Below are 22,623 nucleotides of genomic sequence, written 5' to 3'. Positions count from 1 at the left end.
CTAAAAGATGACTCATTTTAACCCGTCCATCTTGCCACCTCTAGTTTTCGGCAACCGTTCAGTTTGATCCAAACCAAACAACAAAACTGACTCACGTTGAAATCATGTATAAAAATTATATCTAATACAAACTGAAATATAATTTATATTTCAACCTGATGAAAACTATAAAAGACCTACAAAGATAATTTATATTTCAACCTGATACAAAACTATAAAAAGACCTACAAAACTCTGGTTAATATTATTTTTATGTATTGATAATTAAGTAGAGTAAAAAGCTCAAATACTCCTCTCCCCGGTGTATAATACGCCAGGTCAAATCTGGACATTTTAAAACAAATAATTATTCTCTTTTGTTTAACCGTTTTAACCCATTACTCAAAACCACTTGATACACAACCAATACCAAGACGTCACATAAAAACATTATATATGTGAAAGGAACATAAACGTGTAGCTTAGTTAATGATAAATTGATTACATAGCTCCATATGAGGAAACTAATAAGAATGCCTTACCTTCGTCCGTAGTACAGATGAATCTTGATTCCTCTTACCGACCCGTTGACTTCCAGAAGTCTACTCGATTTAAATCCACGACAATTATAATGTCACCAAACCACAAAATCATACACATTAATACACTCGTATATTTCACGTAAAAAATAATATACAACTCGTATATCCTCGCAATGGCTGTGTAATTTATGTAGAAAAAGAACATAGTTAAATTCTATCATAAATCAAATTTTGATTCCTATAGTATCTACAACTTCACACTCTGCAGTTCATACTTATCATGGTTTGATGCTATTTGTGTTCTACGTACTTTCCTTCAAAAGTTTCTCAAATATCTTCAAAACTTTTTATAGCCACAAGAAATTGTCAAATCAACATATAACTGGACCTCGAACAATGAGTTCAGTTCATTCGAGAAACGAATGAGATCATCGTTTAGAACATGTAATGGCAATGACTAAGAAAAACACTCCAATAAAGTGACATACTAATTAATAATCAGGGTGAAATAAGAATTGAGCTACTGTATTTCATCCACAAAAGGATGAACCAAAGTGAATTAACAATGTACGCAAAATTCATCAACGATAAAGAAGAGATACCAACCTAGAGTTTGTAAAATCTCTGAAAGAGTTGAATCCTGCTACAGTAATTGAACCCAACATTTAAACCCTAAGGCAATGCAATGCAACATCTTACACATCATAATCAATGCGCAAAAACTGTATCGTTTGTCTCGGTGGTCTATCAGGAATCGAACCAGGTTTGAACTTACAAGCCTCATGCCTTGCAAGTTCAGGTGGAACCGGACTATTGCTCTGTGTAAGCATCTGCTTAAGATCATAGAAAACATCTGTATCATGTAAAGTCAAGAACGTAGTAGCGGTACTTGTCTTCCCTGCACGCCTTGTACGTCCTATCATAGTTTATAACATGAGCCACATCATAGTTTATAACATGAGCCACATCTGGTATATCAATCCCACGCCCCGCAACATCAGTAGCAACCAAAACATTAAACCTTTTCGTCCTAAAACCTTCAAGACTGATTTCTCTCTGTTCCTGTGACTTGCCATCGTGTAAAGTTGTCACCCGGTAACTTGCTTTTTCCAACGTTTTCGACATAAAATCAGCAGACTTTTTAGTGTTTATGAACACAATCGCGGTCTTGTCTACCAAATCATCCAACAGCTTCTGTAACCTAGGCATTTGTTTAGATTCTTTAACCATGATAACGTGTTGCGTAATGAGATCAGTCGCTTTTCTCGCAGTTCCGATAGTCACAACAACAGGGTTTCTCAAGTACTTTCTAGCTAGCCTCTCAACAGCTAGAGGCATAGTTGCACTAAACATATAAGTTGTTCTATATATCCTCTTCTCGTCAAGCTCCTCATCTTCATTTTCGGGTTTAAAGTTGCTCGACGGCATCGCATCAAGAACACCCACAACTTGTGGTTCAAAACCCATATCAATGATACGATCCGCTTCATCAAGAACAACATAGTTACACTGGTTTAAAACCGCATAACGTCTTTCTAAACAATCGATCAGACGTCCAGGCGTCGCAATAACAACCTCACACCCTTGTCTAATCTTAAATCCCTGCTCTTCAATCGACTGCCCACCAACAATCGAAACAACTTTGATACCCAAATAATGCGCAAATTTAACCGTTTCTTCCTCAATCTGCTGTGCAAGTTCTCTAGTAGGTGCCATAACAACCGAATAAGGCCCCTCTGCCTCATTTTCCTAGCTAATTCAAGGAAGTCTAGTTATGTAAGTCAACATAGGAAGTACAAAAGCAGCCGTTTTACTTGACCCCGTTTCCGCAACACCAATCACATCTCGCTGTTGGAGACCAAGCAGGATCGCAGCCATTTGAATTGGCGATGGCGTCTTGTAGCCTGCTCTATCCACCACTTTCAAAAGTTCCGAGCTCAATTTACTCTCGGCCCAACTCCTCATTGGCCTGGGAATTCTCCAACCCAAACAACAAACAATTACAACAAACCAAATAAAAAACAGTAAAAACAAATTAAAGAAGGTACCTCAAGAACCATGACTGATGATTGCAGTGAATCGTAAGAACGATTAAAGAGCCAGATATTCCAAATGCAGACAAAAACAATTAAAAGCGTAAAGTTACAAATCTGAAACACAAATCATGTTTTTTTAAAAGCCTAAAAGTTGAACAAATGAACGAACGATTCTTTTAAAACCCTAAAGCATACCTTGGATGATCAAACATGAGTGGAAGAAGATGAAATGAAGCATAATCACGTTTACAGATTTATGGAAAGAATGATTTCCTCACAAATCACCTTGGATTGACGAATTAACCTGATCAATCACACAACATATACTTAGCGAGATGAACAAATTAACCCGATGGACCATCTTGTGCTTCAGATGAACAACATTCACAGGTCTCTGTGTTCTTTGCAAATTAACGATCGTTTGGACACAATATGCCCTACACGAAAACAAAAACCCTAATTTTAGTAGAGGAACAAATCGGAACACATCATTACGAAAACCATATGAGCGACATTTGTAAAATGCGCAACACCACCACACCGGATTACACATGGAAAAGTTAAAGCGAAAGGTACAAAGAAAATCGCAGAGCTATGTTACTAATTTATATAATATAAATAATAATCATTGGACCATTTTAATAGAAGTCACCATTTGCAACTATTTTCATTTGAAATATAAATGCTATGATCCAAAGGGTTATAACAAAGCAGAAACCATTGTATCAAGCCCTTGCCTTCCCAAGTGATTTTTTACCCGTCGACGGTAAAAATAGTGCAACCCGAATCTTACATTGTACCCATGTGCCCGTTCGTAGTTGTCCATCAGCAACCATACAAAATACAAAATAGCCATGAACATCCGCTCCATTGCTGTCATTTCAACAAAAAAAAGTCAACCTTCTTTTCACTTTAAGGGTCAAATTGACTACTTATCATGTACAAATTGACACTATAATGGTTGAAACTTAGTGGCAAACCTTTTATACGGTAGTCTTGTACTACATAGTTTTAAAAAATAATTAAAAAATAACCAGTTTGAAACTTCCATTATAAAGCAATTTAGAAAAATGATGTGTTTATAAAAGCATATGCAATTTAAACAGTTTGGCAAGTTCACAGTTTAATGTGAAGTTTCGTATACAACTAATGTGATCTTGACAATGAAACAGGATAGTTTTATTCGGTCGAAACAGACTTACCAAGTAGCTTTATGGGACAATTCATCAATCTGCAAGCTAGCTTGTGCTCATACGACCCATTTTCGTTAAAGTGTACCCTATAAAAAGATGAATGAACCGTCTCTTGTACCAGCAGTTGCTGCAGACTACTAAAAGAGTAAATGATAAAAGAAACTATAGATCATAATAAGAGTAAATGGAAACATAAAAGAGTCTTGAAGATATACTACTAAAAGAGTAGATGATAAAAGAAATTATAGATCATAATAAGAGTAAATGGAAACATAAAAGATTTATAAAATTAATTAGCTTCATAGGTGACCTAAATAAAATAAAATAAGACTACTAAGAGCTACCATCATAGCCCAGAGGTAGATACAATACTGATAACCCAGGGGTAGATACAATACTGATATGACATGCCAACTTCCAAAAAAAGGGTTATCGATGAATGTGGCGATATCTACACATGAACATGGCTATTAGAACACGGTTCATAATAGTCCATTAAGCTTATTAGAATTGCTTACAGAATACCACTCACGATGACGTTTGGCAGCCCATCCAGCAGATGCTTCAAACTACGAAGGACTGATCCGCTGGAAGGAATTAACACAACCCGTCTCCTCATTGTATCCCATTCCCCTTTGCATTCCTTTTTCTTATGCATAAACAGGTGGCAAAGCGACCCGTTTCTCATGGTAAGTGTCTGCAATCCAAGATCACCCACAAACATGATGATTAAGGATCTTATGTTAAGTTTTGAAACAAAATCAATAAATCGTCTGTTGTACTAATGCTTCAATTCTCATCAATCTTAACAAACAGTGATGAAAAATATAAAATGATATGCATCAAGAAACATATATCTGTACTTTCATTTGGAGCCGCTTTAGATATTCAAGGGCTTCATCCAACATTAAAGCCTTATTAATATATGCTTTCAGTTATTCAATAATTCTACTCCACCCCTATAAACAAATATTTGCAGGCCTATATTTTTCATCAAACACAGTAGCAGTTTATTAAAAATCATAACAAAATACAAACTTTCTCATACATATTATGAACCTTTGCTGCTATTATCCTCTTGGAGGAACGTGGTGGGTTTGAACTTTTGGCTATTTTGATGCCCTTGAGCCATTTTTGGTTCCTGCATATCAAAAGTAGGTAGAACTGAGAAATACACAGACAAAAAAAACCCTAATATTGGTTAAAAGAGTTTAATTGTTCCTTTGGGACTTTCAAACACGTAAACCTATAGAAAATTGCAAAAATCATATAAAGAAGATGAGGGTTAAAAGAGTTTAATTGTTCATCAAAGGGGAAAATGCTTCAAACAAAATTAATTATCAATTTATATTGTTTATGATCCATAAAATGCTTCAAACAAAAAGACAGGAGTACCGTTCTCATTATATATATAGATCTTGAGGAAGATGACATAAGTACAGATGGGTAGATGTTGAAGATTGATCATAACCTGTTTCAATCATAGATCAAACAACAGTAACATCAATAGAAAGTTTAATCACAAAATTTAAAACCCTAATTGGGTATCATTTAGGGGATTTAGAGGATGCTACTGGCTGCGATTACACCATACGAACAAAAAAAGGCCATCAATTTTAGGGTTTGAAACCAATGGGACAATGATCTACGTCCAAAAAGTATCTTCAGATTTCAAGACCGAGAAAACAAAAGTGGAAGATCGTCTTAGTTTTAGGGTTTCTGAGATGAAAAAAAACGATTGAAAGGAAATGGGATTATAATTATCAAAACTACGTTTTGATTGAAAGTATAGATGAGAGAAAGGAGCTGTCTGATTAAGAGATGCAATGATGAGTTAGAAGGCGTAGGGAAAGATTGAGAGGAAGATTCAAGTACCACAAAACCACCGCCGCTGCAACTCATCCACCATCAACATTAGACCACCACTGCCGCCGCTAGACACAACCACTGCCTGGTTTCGCTGCCTCTCTGTCATGGTTGATATTTCAATTATGGTTTTGATAGGTATGAGAAACTCCAATTTTGATTGAATATGACTGTCAATTAGGGTTTTGATAGGTAACGAAGAAACTGAAAGGAGTTTAATTGGAGAGAGAGAGAGTGAGAGCACGAGCGCGTGTGAATGTAAGAAAGATAAAAGTAATTAGAAGACTTTGGCGCTCAAAGGGAATTAGGAGATGGTTCTAGAGTGACACGTGGCAAGTAATGGTTTAAGCAAATGCCAAGTGACACCAAAGTGTTTTGTTTTAATATAGATAATAGATATATATTATTAAAACAAACATAACTAGTTCATTTGCGTTGCCAGGCGCTCCGTCAAATATTTTTCAACCAATTAAAACAAAAAACTATCATGGTTTTGATTTAAAGAAACTAAAGTGATGACAAAACTATAATTTTAAGCTGGTGAGCGAGCGCAAGCGAATAAAAATTACATCGTGTTAACCAACTAAAACAAAACACTAGCATAGGTTTGCTAAAAGAAACTAAAAAGATGACAAGACTATAATTTTGAACGGGTTGGGTGGATCATAATTTTGACTGGGGGTAAAATCGTTATTTGTCAAAAGCTACAATGATGGCAAGATTGTAGTTTTTAGCTGGGGGTAAAATCGTAATTTTAACTACGGGTAAAATCATAATTTGTGAGAAGCTACAACAATGACAAGAATGTATTTTTGAGCTAGAGGTAAAATCGTAATTTTGCACTGAAATTAAAATCGTACTATGAACTGGAGGTAAACTCATAAATTGTTCAGACCAATAAGGGAGCACTATTCCCTCCCATGGCCTACACACACAACACAATGATGGTAAGATTGTAATTTTGAGCTGAGGTAAAATCGTAATTTTAAATTGGATTTAAAATCGTAATTCTAAACTGGGGATAAAATCATAAATTGTTCGGGCCAATGAGGGAGCACCATTCCCTTCCATGGCATTAAAATATATATATATATATATATATATATATATATATATATATATATATATATAGGGGAGGGTTTAAATGAGAACGCTAAATATTTGTGAGAACCGTGAGAACAAATGAAAAAACCATGAGAACTTGGTCAAAAACAATTCAAATTCAAAATTTTTTTCTACACTTATCATTATTATTCGAATACAATGTTAGAAATTCAATTTACACGTTTAGATTTACGTGAATTCATAAATAAAGAAAATTTACACATGTGTAAGTTTGCCATTTACACATGTGTAAATCTGCTATATTTACACATGTGTAAAAAATCTAAAAAGAATTATTTTGAAATGAGAAATGAATTATTTGATGTTATAAATTCTTGTTTTGATGTTGTATCTTAATTACAATGAGATTTGTATAAAAAAAATTGGTTTTGATTGGTTTTTTCATTCGTTCTCACGGTTCGCGATATATATATACAACGATGACAAGACTGTCATTTTCAGCTGGGAGCGAAATCATAATTTTGAACTAGAATTAAAATCGTAATTCTGAACTAAGGGTAAAATCATAAATTGTTCTCGGGAATAAGAGAGCACTATTCCCTCCCATGGCCTTTAGATATATACTAGTTTTTGCATCGCCCACGTTGCGGGGCACTAAGCCGAATATTTCTCTCACATAACATGTACGTCTGTATTTTGGTTACTTGTACATACCACTCATAGCAATATCTCAAAAAAAAAAGTTACATCGACCCAACCAATTGAAACAAAACATTACCATACTTTTGCTATAGAAAAAAAACTAAAACGACGGAATGACTATAATTTTAAACTGAGGGCAAAATTATAAATTTTCAAGACAAATGAGCGTGTGTCAGTCAGTCGCTTGACACGAATAAAAATTACACCGAGTCAACCAATTAAAACAAAACACTACCATAGTTTTGTCAAAAAAAAAATGATAGCATGACTATAAGTTTACACTTGGGGCAAAATCATAATTTGACAGAAAAAAATAAAAAAGATAGCAAAACTGTAAATTGAATTGAGGATAAAATTGTAATTGACTGATAGAGAAAAAACAAAACTAGTGACAAAATATAAATTTAAACAAAGCAAAATTATAATTTAACTGAACGAATAAGGAAGTGTCACATATAAATAAAACACCTACAAAGAGCATAGAGGAGAATAGTGGTATATAAATATACAATACAATGGTGAAAGGAAATGGAATTATATATTTATTTATGAGGACAGTAAATTCTTTGATTTCCTTTTTTTTTTTAGCCTTTTTTTATTGATTTTTAATTTGTTAGGGAAAGATGTTCGCACGGTCTTGTTCCAATCAGAGCATCACCATGTTGACGACCTTTTGACTTTTATATTTCTGTCACGTCAAAGTCTTGCTCCTTTCTATTCATTAACAACGGGGTTATCATTCATGGTCCGTAACATGTTCGAAACAAATATAAAAATAAATAAATTGTGAATGTAACAATAAAAAAAAAAAAAAAAAAACATGTCGTGCAAGTATATAAGTCACGTAAAAGTTACTCGTTGTATACGAAAACCAACATTGTATATTTTAACTCTGGTTAAGGGATAAAAAACACGTCGCAATGTTGTACTTAGAAAATAAAATACTATTTTCTGTTAAAATATCCTATAAAATATTCTATTTTATTACATAATTCTCAGTTTAAATGTTTGCCTTTTTTATTCTCTAACCGTTGCCTTTTTTCTTTTGTGATTGAGGTTTTTGGCTTTGGGCTCCTTATCTCGTTATGGGCTGTTCTTCTTGCTTTGGGCTTGAGGGCTTCGTGTGATCCGGCTATATATGAGTCTCCTTGGGATCCTGGATGAATGGTCTCACACTACTCCTTCTCGAACATTACTGCATCTGCTCTCACTTGGTTCCTCACACGTACATTCGTGAGGGTTTTTGATCTCTTTCGTGTTAACCTTTTGATTACATTTGTACACCAGTCAATCTGTGATGACTTGGTGATTTCTTTGTACTGGTTTAGTGAAGAAGTTCTAATAAAGTGATTCTTTTCATTGTTGATTCATCCCTAATTCTCTGACATGGTATCAGAGCCCCAAGGTTAAGTTGGTGCTCTGGTGGTCTTCCGCTGCAATCGCCGGTGCTTGCTTATCCGTATATCAGTCCAAGGACTCTGATCTAGGGTTACGACGGAGGTGCTTGAAATCTTGGTAGTTCAGTGGGCCACTGGTTGATTCTCTGGTCACTGATTGCTTGTGGTTGTTGTGCCGCCGCTGGAAGAACGAAACCCTAAATTTTAGGGTTTTACTCGTACCTGTTGTTTGAAGGATTTCTCGTTGGTCCCTTTTTGGGCAAACCAACAGATCTATTCTCTGTCTTCTGATCAAGGTTGTGTAACCCTAAGTGAAGGTTACAAACCTTGATTCCTTTGGATTTTGCTTGCACCCACTGTGAGATCGTTCTTTCTCTTTTTTATTTCTGTCTTGCGTCATCATTTGTTGTGTCTAGGCATCTTTGATACCGGGTGTTTAGGTGAGACCGGTTTGATTTGGGGATACAGAGAGGGTTCACTCTGTTGCATATTACTTTGTGTCTAGAGCTCCCTGAATACTGTCTGCGGAGGCACCTTTGAGTGATGAACCTCTGATCGGACCTCTGTTCAGGCTTCGCCTTTTGACCTTGTTCGTGCTTGCTACTTCCTGTTTTCGCTGTGTTTCTTATTTTTTGCTTACTTCTGTGTTACTTGACTACTTGCCTGGTTTTATTATCTCTGTGTTTACCTGTCTTATTGTTCTATTTCTGCAAGTATGCCTGATACAGATGATCAAATTGTGACCTCTGTTACTCTGATTAGTAAATTAGATGCTAGCGACCCGTTATACTTGCATGCTAGCGACTCAAGTAGTCTTTCTGTTGTCAATGTTAAACTAAAAGGAACCGAAAACTATGTTGTCTAGTCTAATGCTATGAAACTTGCTTTAACTGCCAAGAACAAGTTAGGCTTTATTAATGGTACTTGTACTAAATCAACTAAAGATGATGTTCTGGCTAGTCAGTGGGATAGATGCAATTCTGTTGTGCTAACTTGGATTCTCAATTCTGTCTCTGAAGAACTGTATGTTGGTCAAGTTTACTCTAGCCTTGCTAGTGAAGTCTGGAATGACTTAAAGGACACTTATGATAGGGTAGATGGCTCAGTTGTGTTCGGATTATACCAAAAAATTAATTCTGTTAGCCAAAATGGGGCAAGTGTGTCTGAATATTATCATAAACTCAACACTATGTGGAAACAATTTGATGCCATGGTTCAATTACCTTCATGTACTTGTGATGCCTCTTCTAAATACAATGAATTCAGTCAACTGATTAAGCTTATGCAGTTCCTGATGGGATTAGATGACATTTATCAGCCTGTAAGAACAAATCTTTTAACCAGGGACCCTTTACCCACTGTTAAGACTGTTTTTTCCATTATTTCTAGGGAAGAATCACACAGAGATTCTAATAAATCGTCAAAGGTTCCTAATGTTGGGTTCGCTGCCAAAACAACTCAATACAATGACAATAAAAAATGTTTTAACAAAGGGCCTAATCCCAACCTAAAGTGTACTCACTGCAATAAGCTTGGTCATGTGATTGAAAAATGTTTTGAGCTCCACGGTTATCCCCCAAACTACAGAAATAAACCTGGTCAAAACAGTTCCCAATGGTCAAAGACAAGTGTGTCTGCTAATAATTCTGTTGCAAATTCTATGAATGACCAATCTGCTAGTACTTCCTTGAACTCTTTATCTGCTGATCAATTCTCCAAGCTGCTAGGTCTGCTAAATGAAAATAAGATGGAAGACTCTCACAAATCTAATATGAGTGGTAAGTGTTATAGTTCCTGCTCGTCACTAGGAATCTATAAAAATACTTATTGCTTCAACACCAGTTTTTTCCATCGAAATAGACTTAAATGGATTATTGATTCAGGAGCTAACCAACATATGGTTATGAACAATGATAATATGTTTAATCTAGTAGATGTGTCTGATTATGATATTACTGTAAAACATCCTAATGGAACTGATGCTAAGGTGAAACAAATAGGATGTTTTAAACTTTCTAAAGACGTGATCTTAAAAGATGTTTTTGTCGTCCCTAAATACTGTGTTAATCTCATATCTGTTCACAAACTATCAAAAGATAATAAACTGAAAGTTGTTTTTGATGAACATAATTGTTATATCCAGGATGTGTCCTTAAGGAAAAACCTGGTGATTGGTAGACAAACTGATGGCCTTTATTTTTGTGGTAATTCGAGTAATCCTTTCATTGCTTGTTTTAACAAAACCGAAACAATAAAGCTCTGGCATTCCAGACTTGGTCATCCCTCGGACCAAGTCCTACATGTTCTAAAACTTAAAACCGATTCAAGTCAAGTTGAGCCTTGTGACACATGTCACAAAGCTAAACAGCACAGAATCCCTTTTCCCTTAAGTGATAATAAATCTAAACATGTCGGTGATTTAGTGCATCTTGATGTTTGGGGTCCATACAAACGGCCCAGCCTCGATGGTTACAAGTTTTTTCTCACCATAGTTGATGACTACTCGAGGGCTGTATGGGTCTATCTTATGAAATCTAAAACTGAGGTGTTTGACAACATAAAAAACTTTTATGAACTGATTAAAACTCAATTCGAGACAAAGATCAAAATTTTTAGAAGTGATAATGGGTCTGAGTTTATAAATTCTCAAATGGAAAATTTTGTTAAAACTAATGGAATTCTTCATCAAACTTCTTGTACCTACACACCCCAACAAAATGGGATTGCAGAAAGAAAACACCGACACCTTCTGAACATTACTAGAGCTTTATTATTTCAATCTGGTGTTCCTTTAAGATTCTGGTCTGAATGTGTGCTTACTGTTGCTTATCTGATTAACAGGACCCCCTCTTCTGTGTTAGGTGGTAGAACACCCTATGAGTTGCTGTATGGTTTTGAACCTTCTCTTAATCACTTGAAAGTTTTTGGATGTCTATGTTATTTTACTATCTTAACCAACTCTGATAAACTCGAAGAAAGAGCTGAACGATGCGTTTTCATGGGATACTCTAATTTAAAAAAGGGATACAAACTTTGGAGTTTGGATCAAAGGACATTCTCCTTCTCAAGAGATGTCAGTTTTTATGAAACCGTTTTTCCCTTTAAAACTAAGTTGTTTTCTGAAACTGATTTAGACAAAACCAATTCTTTAAATCACTCAAACTTTTTTGATATCTATGAAACTTCAAGTGATATAAATCCCAATGATGAAGAGAAGGAGCCTACTGATTCTGTACCCGAGACACAGCAACACAATAACTCAAATGGGCCAATTGATGTTGCTGATGCTCAGCAGTCTCTTCCTTTAGATGACATGGCTAATGATCAGCATCATAGTGAGCCTCAAACTGAGTCTGTGAGGGTTGAGTCTAGTGGTACAAATGACGAATCTGTCCTTCCTGAGGGTAACCAACCTTTCCTTAGAAAATCAACTAGACATGTATCTGCTCCTAAAAGATTCAATGACTTTATTGTTGGAAATGCTAAATACGGCTATGATAAAGTTGTTAGCTATGCTAATCTGTCTAGTGACAATATGTGCTTTGTTGCTAATTTAAATAAAATGACTGAACCTGTTAGCTATAGAGAAGCATGTAAGGATAAAAGATGGATAGATGCCATGAATGATGAGCTCTCTGCTTTATACAGTAATGATACTTGGGACTTAGTCGACCCTCCAAAGGGAAAGAAACCCATTGGTTGCAAATGGGTTTACAAAATTAAATACAAATCAAGTGATTGATAGGTTTAAAGCCAGGCTTGTTGCCAAGGGCTTTAGTCAAGTTGAGGGCATAGACTTTGAAGAGACCTTTTCTCCTGTAGTCAAGATGGTCACAGTTAGATGTATTATCAGCCTATCTGTTCAAAATAACTGGCCCATTATCAACTTGATGTGAATAATGCTTTTCTTTATGGTAGTTTAAAGGAGGAGGTGTACATGACTCCTCCTGATGGTCTAAACATTGATAAAAATAACAAAGTATGTAGACTAAAAAGATCCCTTTATGGTCTAAAACAGGCCCCTCGAATGTGGAATGAAAAACTTGTTCAAGTTCTTGTCAAACTTGGTTTTAATCAGTCCAAATGTGATCATTCTATGTTCATAAAATCCAATAACTCTGTGTTTATTGTGTTATTAGTCTATGTGGACGACATTGTGCTTACAGGTAACAATCCTGATGAAATTAATAATATCAAAATCCTTTTAAAAAAGGAATTTCAAATAAAAGACCTAGGACTGTTGAAATACTTTCTTGGCATTGAAGTTATCAAAAACAATGATGATATTTGTCTTACCCAAAGAAAGTATTGTATGGATCTTCTAAATGAATATGGTATGAGTGGTTGCAAACCTGTTAGTTGTCCTATTGAACAGAACTATATTTTAACCAAGTTAAGTAAAAATGAAGTTCAAAAAGATGCTAATGTCACTGAGTACCAAAAGTTGGTTGGGAAACTTATTTATTTATCTCACACCCGTCCAGATATTGCATATGCCGTTCATTATCTTTCTCAATATATGCATAAACCAACCGAGGCACACTCTCAGATAGCTTTTCGGTTGCTGAGATATTTAAAAGGTGCACCCGGTCTTGGCATCATGTTTAAACAAAGTGATACTTTTCAGTTGACAGCTTATGCGGATTCCGATTGGGCCAAATGTGTTGACAGCAGGAGGTCTGTTACAGGGTATTGTATTTTCCTTGGAAACTCCTTGGTTTCTTGGAAAAGCAAGAAGCAAAGTGTAGTTTCTCGTTCCTCTGCTGAAGTCGAGTACAGATCCATGTGTAGTGCTGCTTGTGAAATTCTGTGGTTAACAAACATTCTAAGGGAGTTGGGGATTCAAGTTAATCTTCCAGTTACTCTCAGATGTGACAATACTGCTGCCATCTCTATAGCTGCAAACCCAGTATTTCATGATAAAACAAAACACTTTGAGGTTGACCTTTTCTTCCTAAGGGAAAAGATTGCTGCAGGTATCATCAAAACAGCAGGCATTCAATCTGAATTTCAACTTGCTGATCTTTTCACAAAAGGCCTCATGCCAAGAAGCCACGACGAAATGTGTAAGTCTTTGGGTTTGGAAAATCTGTTTAAACATTTAAACTGAGGGGGGGGGGGTGTTAAAATATCCTATAAAATATTCTATTTTATTACATAATTCTCAGTTTAAATGTTTGCCTTTTTTATTCTCTAACCGTTGCCTTTTTTCTTTTGTGATTGAGGTTTTTGGCTTTGGGCTCCTTATCTCGTTATGGGCTGTTCTTCTTGCTTTGGGCTTGAGGGCTTCGTGTGATCCGGCTATATATGAGTCTCCTTGGGATCCTGGATGAATGGTCTCACACTACTCCTTCTCGAACATTACTGCATCTGCTCTCACTTGGTTCCTCACACGTACATTCGTGAGGGTTTTTGATCTCTTTCGTGTTAACCTTTTGATTACATTTGTACACCAGTCAATCTGTGATGACTTGGTGATTTCTTTGTACTGGTTTAGTGAAGAAGTTCTAATAAAGTGATTCTTTTCATTGTTGATTCATCCCTAATTCTCTGACATTTTCCCTCCTTTTCGGTGGCTTAGGGTGAGCGGAGTGAAACTAGGTGAGAGGGGGGAGGGGGAGGGGGGGGGGGATGGGTGTGTGGTGGGATCCATTTCTTCTCAACCAATCACACATTTTTTTTCTTTTAAAAAAAATAATTACCTAAAACTTATTAGGTAAACCACCACCAACATTTTTAAGCATTAGGTAACTTATTTAGATGAATTGACATGACAATATGTGATTGGGTGAATTAGGAGTTTACTTATTTGAAATAGGTAACCACTCCCTTCACCCTTAAAGAATAAATGAAAAATGATTATGGAGTAATGAGTTTTTCAAAACACAAAAAAGGTCTTGTATAAGTTGCCAACCGAGATGCATCTCATGGTGGTGCGGTGTGTCGCCTAGTGTGTATTTAGTGAAAAATCATAATTCTTGTAAATGTAAATTATATTTTACTTATGTATGTTTAAATAAAATTGGCACATATGATTACATTATATTTTATTTATGTATGTATGTTTAAATAAAAACTTGAGAAAACTGTTAAAATAGTCCTTAAGGTTTAATCACTTTTTTCATATTAGTTCAAAACTCAAAATTTTTGAATTTGGGTCTATGTGGTTTCAATTTTATTGTCATTTTCATCTAAAATCAAAATCTAGTAAGATTTTTTAGTTAACATCCAGCTGTAAATCCACTCAAACTTACTACATAAGTTGCAACCCATTCATCCCATCTAACTTTGTGATAAAGTCAATAATTTACTAGATCTTAAAGTTAAATGTAAACGGCTGATGTGATATTTAAAGCCCTATGAATACTTTTTATAACTAGTTACATTATTTACCTTTAGTTGCAATCCTTATCCTAACTTGCAATAAAAGTTTACACGCAGGAGCTTTTTATGTAAAACCATAATCATTTTATTCGGTCAAGAAATTACATGTTTAGTTTATTTTACTTCATTCATCTTGAAAACTTGCAAAACTTTATATTGAACTATTTAAAAGAAATGAAAAAAAATAAATATTATGCTTTTCATTATATATATTAGTTTAAATTCTGATAATGTTACATAATACTTTACAATTTTTATATAATTTAATAATAACAAAAAGAAATAAAAAAAGTACTTAGCACATATTCGGCAATAATAATACGAGGGATTAAAGACCAAATTTGATGCTTTGATAACCGGAAGTAAGGAATTAACGCGTAAAGTTATCCGGATTCCGTGTTTTGGGAAACGGGTCGCCGTGATGGGTCAAAGGATGGGCCCATTTTCTCTGTTTAGATTGATAAATTGATAAATTGTACATGACTTTTATTGGTTCTTTTTACATGTGTGGGGCCCCGACCCGACATGGCACTATGTATGTAGGCAGGTCTATCCTTTTCTCATCCCCACCTTGAGCATCCCAAGTGTTACTAACCAATATTTTTTATATAATATTCATATCATGGCCAATGTTATGGTTATTAAGTTATTGTTTTGGATAGATAGTTTTATACATTTTGGTTTTATAGAATTGAACTAGGGAAATATTGTATTGTATTGATTGTTGTTGATTGAATCAACTAGAGTTTAAAGTGATTTTCTATATAGAGTTTAATAATATTACACTTAACTAACATCTAGTGTATATTGCAATAAGACTATTGGTCTAATAAGTGGCATCTTAGAGGTGAGATAAGGCTTTGGGACCAATAGGTCCTGGGTTCGATTCCCACAAGGGGGGTTTTCTCATATTTATTGGGTTTACTTCTGAATTAACGTATAGGCATTATACATAGTGAAGATGGATATGATCGGGTGATTCTAATGGTCCGTCAGTGATCCAAATTTTCCGTTCAAAATATATACATATAGTGAACGGTGAATCCTTTTTATGATCTTTGATAGTGTAAAACCTTACATTAGATTTTTATTTTAATCATGGTATCATTACGACACTGATATAATTTGATCTTGTTTAAGTTAATTGAGGAATTTAAAAATTATAAATGAGCGGTGTTTTCTTAAAGTAAAGTAAAAAAATGAACTAACATGTTAAAACAACGTATAAAAGTAAATTTTATTCAAGTATTCATTTTAAACGCCTAACATATGAGGGCATGCTATGTTAGTTTTGTAGTTTAAAACAATCTAAACCTTGTTACACTATTGTTATCATTTGTAAACTAGTCTTTGATGAATATACTATTCACTTGGTCTTTCTTATGAAATCTAATCTAATACATATGAAGAAGGCTACATGATTTGAGTAAAGAACTTTTTATTCTAATTTGATCTTACAAAAACAAAAAGATCCAGATAAAATATTAGTCTTGATCACTAATCAAGCTTTACATTAATGGTGGTGTTTTTATCATGAGGATATTTAACTTTTATACTTGCATATATTATATTTAATCTCACTTTAACACTTTTTTTCTTCTTTTGATTTCTAAGGTTTTTCTTTTGGGCATGCGTTGTTATATAGCAAATTTACCCTTTCACCTTTTTACGTTTGCACCATCATCTCATTAGTCTTAAAAATCAGTGAAGTTTTAGTTAAAAAATAAAAAGTAAAAAAACAATCATTATACATTCTTAGAAAAAACTTAGTTCTTATAATCTACTTCACCGATGTCCGATAGCCTCTTAACCTAATGGCACGAGGTTTTTATCCCCACTAAAGTGGAGCGGATGTGTATCTTACAAGTTACAAAGTTAGCAATAGGTGAATTTTGGCACTCATAAAGTTAACAATAAGCCCATTCTTAACTTTTAATTACCTTTCACTTTAATGATTATATTTGCTTATGATGGAATGTTCATTGTGTTTTGGGCCTTAGCCGAATGTAAGCCACTTTAAAGGCCCCAGAAGTATGAAAATGGACCTAATTTCTAGTTAGCCCACACGTATATGTTATAAACTTGTTAGGTTTGCTAAACTAGACTATGATTTACGATTACTACTTATAAAATGTGAATGATGTTTGTGCAAATTTCAGTTGTTGATAAATCATTTTATAAACGGTTCTTGTTACTCGTGTCAAATTTTAAAAATCCATATCAATTCATGAAATATAATATGTGTTTATAGAAGTAACAGCGTTACACAAGTGTAGGCAATATGGCATGAAGTGTAAGCATACATTTAATATAAATATATTAGATGACCTTTATTATCATTAGTCTAAAAAATAGATTTTATTATCTTTATATCATTAATCGGTAATTATTCGATTAGTTACCCTTATTACATAAACATAGGGTTTCCCTTATACATATAAAGATTACTAGAGGTTAAAAGTTACACACAATCATAACACCATCATCAAATTCTCCCCCTCTCTAAATTCGTGATCATCAAGATCACCTAACCCATCATAGCCATACACCCTAAACGGGAACTCGATCAGAACTAGGAACAGGTCTACCTCCATTTCTGTGATTCCAGGATTAACATACACACACGTTCTACCTTGTTCTTTCTATCATCTTTTAATAAAGAACTAGTTATTTTCTGCCCGCGCGTTGCGGCGGAACTCAATGACTACAAAAGGCGTGTAAGCAACGGCAAACAGATATCGAATATCAAAACATAAATAAAATGACGTGGTAAGGATAGTCACTCCGTCATAAAAAACGATTTTAAATAACCTAATATATAATAATAGGACCCACACGTCCTACACGTTGGAAATTCGGTTGTTTTCAGTTTAGTTATTACGGTGCTAACACGTTAAAATATGGATGAGCTCGGTACCGGTAACGGCAACGAAAGTACCGATCTGGAAAATTATCGAAATTAGGTATCGGCACCGAAAATGCTCAGTACAATACGGTATGGTATTTGAAGGTAAAAATCAATAAATACAGGTATGGTGCTAGACCGGTGTCGAACCTAAAGTAACGATTCTGAAAACGCCAAAAGGTGGATACCAAATTGGTACCGAAAATGATTTGGTACCGATACGATACCGATTCGTTTACAGGATTTGATACGATTTGCTCATCAATATTCTAAATATCCAAGTTAATTTTACATGCTACAATTCATTCATTACAGAAAAAAAACAAAAAAGAAAGCAAAATAAGTTCATTCAAACGCAAAACAGTTTACTTACTGTGTGTATGAAAAGTAATCTAAACGGTGCAATTACTTGCATTGCTGCGTTGCTACAGGATTTGTGAGCTCGGTACCAACCGGTACCGAAAATACCGTTACCGAAATCCCCAAAAGTGGGTACCGGTAACGGATATACCTAGTATGGTACGGTTCGGTACCGGTCTGTACTGGTACGACACCGGTATTTGAGGGTAAAAACAGGTGAATACCTGTGCAGAACCGGTACCGAAAATACACCGGTTTGGTAAATTTGAGACCGGTACCTATACCCGGTACCATTTGCTCATCTTTTAATTCTAATAATTCTAATTCTAATTTTAATTTAATAATAATATTATCACTGTTCATTCAGTTTGAATTTTATTATATATGAATTGATCAGCATGAAGTTGGTTTGTCCAAAAGAAAAAAAAAATATATAAGCTCATATGCATATTCATAAACAAATATCTATGTTCTTTGCATAAATTAAAAAGCTTCAAAGAATTTGCTACAAAAAGTTCACAACAGTACAAATACTCATATATTTATAAACATATCTCCCATATATTAAAAAGTTTGAAAGAATATACTACAAAAAGTTCACAATAGCCCACGATAGATTGGTAGATTGATCAATCATGATCGTGTCAACTGGTATAGAAAACAATAGAGATAAAATGATGTTTCTGATCACTAAAATGATTCTGATTACACATACATATGCCCAATTTATAGAATAATGAAACAAGAATAAAAGGAAAGACAATAAATGGCTGAGCTGGAGTCTTGGTTGTAAAACAGGCTGTGATTGGGCTGGAAATCCTCACAATATTCTTCACTTATTCTCTTCATTCCGACACTCCCCCTCAAGTTGAGTAGTGGGGTCACCAATACTTAACATGCTCAAGCAGCTACTAAAAGCGTTTCCGTTGATGGCTTTTGTATAGAATAGCTGCGAGTTGATCTTTGGACGATACATATGGGAGCTCTATGATTCTTTCCTCCAGTTTTTATTTGATGAAATGTCGATCTACCTCCACGTGTTTTGTTCGATCATGTTGTACTGGGTTTTCTAAGATTTGTATTGCAACCGTAGTGTCACATATAACTTTACTGGGTTCCCTTTGGGAAAAACCAATGTCTTCTAGTAGCTTCCTGGTCCAAAGAACTTCGCTTAACCCTCGAGCTATACCTCTAAATTCCGCTTCTGCACTTGACAGAGCAACCACCTTCTGTTTCTTACTTCTCCAGGTAACAAGGTTTCCACCTACCAAGGGAAAGTATCCTGATGTTGTGTAACGCATGCGTCCCTGAACTTATTAGCTATTGTCAATTTTAGTCCCTAAACTATGTGTTTCTTGATGCTTTTGATACTTTGAATCTAAATTCTATGAGACTTGATTCTTAATACTATGATTCTTGATACTTAAGCTAGATTCTTGAATCTTGATTCTTGATACTTAGTACTATGAGACTTGATACTTAACTCTAGACACTTGATTCTTGATACTTGATTCTTGAGGCTTGATTCTTGATACTTATACTTGGAAGCTAGATTCTTGATTCTTGATACTTGATTCTTGAGGCTTGATTCTTGATACTTGATACTTGGAAGCTAGATTCTTGATTCTTGATACTTTGGTGCTTGACTCTTGAGACTCGTGAAACTTGAGACTTGGTTGAACGAGAGACTGGAGACTTGTCATTAGCGGAAACTATGAAACTTGGAAACTTTTGTGTTAAATCTAGTTATGTGATACTATTACACAATGATACACAACACTTAACCTAACTCGCAAAACGAATCAAAGACGGAACGCGGAAAGGATGGGATTGACCGAATGGCAATCCGATGGATGACCACTCGATCAAAGTGCCATCTGATCCGCTGCACACCGCCTTAATCTCCACTCTTACACTATAAATAGGACCTGTCACATCATTCTTCACTGATGTGACAGTCCCCTTCGACCAGACGCACGCTCTCCCACTTTTCTTCCATTTCTCGGCGATTTCGGTACGTTTTACACAAGATTCTTGTACATCTTTGATCTACACACTATTCTTTACATGATTCATCTTTGAAATCACACTTTTCACCATGAAATCTCCAAGGTTCGAGCTCTTGAGGATGATGTCATCATGATGGTTTGTACAACAGTTGTGTGATGTCATTCCGTTCAAGATCTAGCTCAGATCTGAGGGATTTCATGTACTTTTATGCCGGATCCTTACGAAATCTAAGCTTTTCAGTTAAATTCATGTTTATCTTCATCTTTTCTTAAACATTTTACTTAAAACGGTGGAATCCGGACCCAAACGGACTGTAGACTTGATGATTAGTCTAGAGTCGGCTTGGAAATGGATTGTTGCCGGTAAAGATGGCTGGAGTACGGATTCCAACATAGCACTGTCATGAACAAACGCCTGATCGCACAGGGTGATTCCTATCCGATCAGACCGACTGAACACAGACGTGTTTACCGTTGTCTGAACGCCTGATCGCACAGGGTGATTTCGACATTCACATAGCATAAACTACTAGTGTTATGGAATCTCGTGAGTAATATGAACGCTTAGTGCCGCACCCCGATGTTTCCGCCATCAGTTGGGGTGTGACATGTTGACCTTCGGTTTCCCTAATCTCCGACCCAGTCTGCATCAATGTAGAGTTCAACATTTAAATGTCCGTTTGGTTTGAACAAACTCCATGGCCTGCACTCCCCTTGAGATACCTTAAAATTCTCTGAGCAACTTCCATGTGGGCAACTTGTGGTTGGTGCATGAACTGACTTACCACTCCAATAGCATAAGCTATATCAGGGCGAGTGTGAGAGAGATAAATTAACTTGCCCACGAGCCGTTGATACCTTTTTTTGTCTGCAATCTCTCCATTAAGTTCCATGTGAAGTTTGTGGTTCACCACCATTGGAGTATCTGCTGGTTTACAATCAATCAATCCGGTTTCTACTAAGAGGTTAAGGACATACTTCTTTTGGCAGATGAAGATCCCTCATTTAGACCTGGGAACTTCTATCCCAAGGAAGTACTTGAGGTTCCCTAGGTCTTTCATTTCAAATTTCGAGAATAGATTCTTTTTCAGTCGTGCTATTTCTTCTACATCATTTCCGGTAATGATCATGTCATCTACATATATGATCAAGCAAGTTACAAGGTCGTTTCTTCTCTTGAGGAACAAAGTATGATCAACATTACTTTGGTTATACCAATATTCTTTCATGGCCAAAGTGAACTTTCCAAACCATGCCCGAGGAGATTGTTTTAGCTCATATAAAGACTTTTTCAACCGACACACTTCCTTTTCTTTAAAATTCCTTGAAAAACCTGGAGGGGCTTCCATGTAGACTTCTTCCGTTAGGTCTCCATGAAAAAATGCATTTGTAACATCAAATTGGTGAAACGGCCATTCCTTATTGGCTGCTACTGAGAAGAGGACTCTAATGGTGTCCATTTTTGCAACCGAAGAAAATGTCTCAGAGTAGTCAATCCCATACGTCTGAGTGTAACCCTTGGCTACGAGCCGAGCTTTGTATCTTCCAATGGAACTATCTGGTTTGTATTTGATTGAAAATACCCACCAACATCCAACTGTTTTCTTTCCTTTAGGAAGAATGCACTTCTCCTACGTGTTGTTTTTCATAAAAGCATGCATTTCCGTTTCCATTGCTTCTCTCTAGTTCTTCTTACCCTGGGATTCTTTTACGAAACTTGGTATCTGTTCGGAATATAAGGAGGTAACAAATGCTTTTGCACTGTTAGATAAGTTCCCGTCAACCATATTAGCTATAGGGTATCTTGAATTCTTGGTTTCCCTTTCTGGGGAGTACCGTTTTGGGGAAACCCCTCTGTTGGCTCTAGGAGGTAAAACGTATGTTCCCAGTGTTGTTTCAGAGCCTCCATCATGTTGTTCATTTGTTTCGACCTCTACTTGGGCTGCATTGTTCTGTTCAGCAGTTTCCACCTGTTCTATTGTCCGGTGACTTTCATGATTGTTAGTGATAACTGGATCAGATTCGAGTATATTTTTAAGGTCTAGAGAATCACTTACCTTGAACACCAGCCTGGATGATTCTTGGGTGACACTTTCGACAGGCTTTGGTGACTCCTTTGTATGTGTGGATGTATGAGATGACTCGTCTTCTCTTGTGGATGGAATCCACTTCAACCAACTCAGTG

At 35.6% G+C, this 22,623-nt stretch overlaps 1 protein-coding gene and 1 pseudogene across 1 annotated transcript; one reads left to right on the top strand and one right to left on the bottom strand.

Annotated features, from left to right (window-relative positions):
- Window positions 1-1,122: 1,122 nt before the first annotated feature.
- LOC110937395 lies at window positions 1,123-2,501 on the bottom strand (annotated as a pseudogene).
- Window positions 2,502-12,717: 10,216 nt separating this feature from the next.
- On the top strand, window positions 12,718-13,890 carry LOC110933957 (uncharacterized mitochondrial protein AtMg00810-like). Its single transcript, XM_022177156.1, has one exon. The coding sequence runs from the start codon at window positions 12,718-12,720 to the stop codon at window positions 13,888-13,890; it is 1,173 nt and encodes a 390-aa protein (XP_022032848.1).
- Window positions 13,891-22,623: the final 8,733 nt, after the last annotated feature.

Source organism: Helianthus annuus, chromosome 4, assembly GCF_002127325.2.
Source record: "Helianthus annuus cultivar XRQ/B chromosome 4, HanXRQr2.0-SUNRISE, whole genome shotgun sequence".
In the NCBI taxonomy this organism is placed as follows: domain Eukaryota; kingdom Viridiplantae; phylum Streptophyta; class Magnoliopsida; order Asterales; family Asteraceae; genus Helianthus; species Helianthus annuus.
Note: the sequence above shows the minus strand (reverse complement) of the source record. Positions and strands in the feature narration are given on the sequence as shown.

Coding starts and splice junctions, on each gene's coding strand:
- LOC110933957 (XM_022177156.1), top strand. CDS start 12,718: ATGACTCCTCCTGATGGTCTAAACATTGATAAAAATAACAAAGTATGT.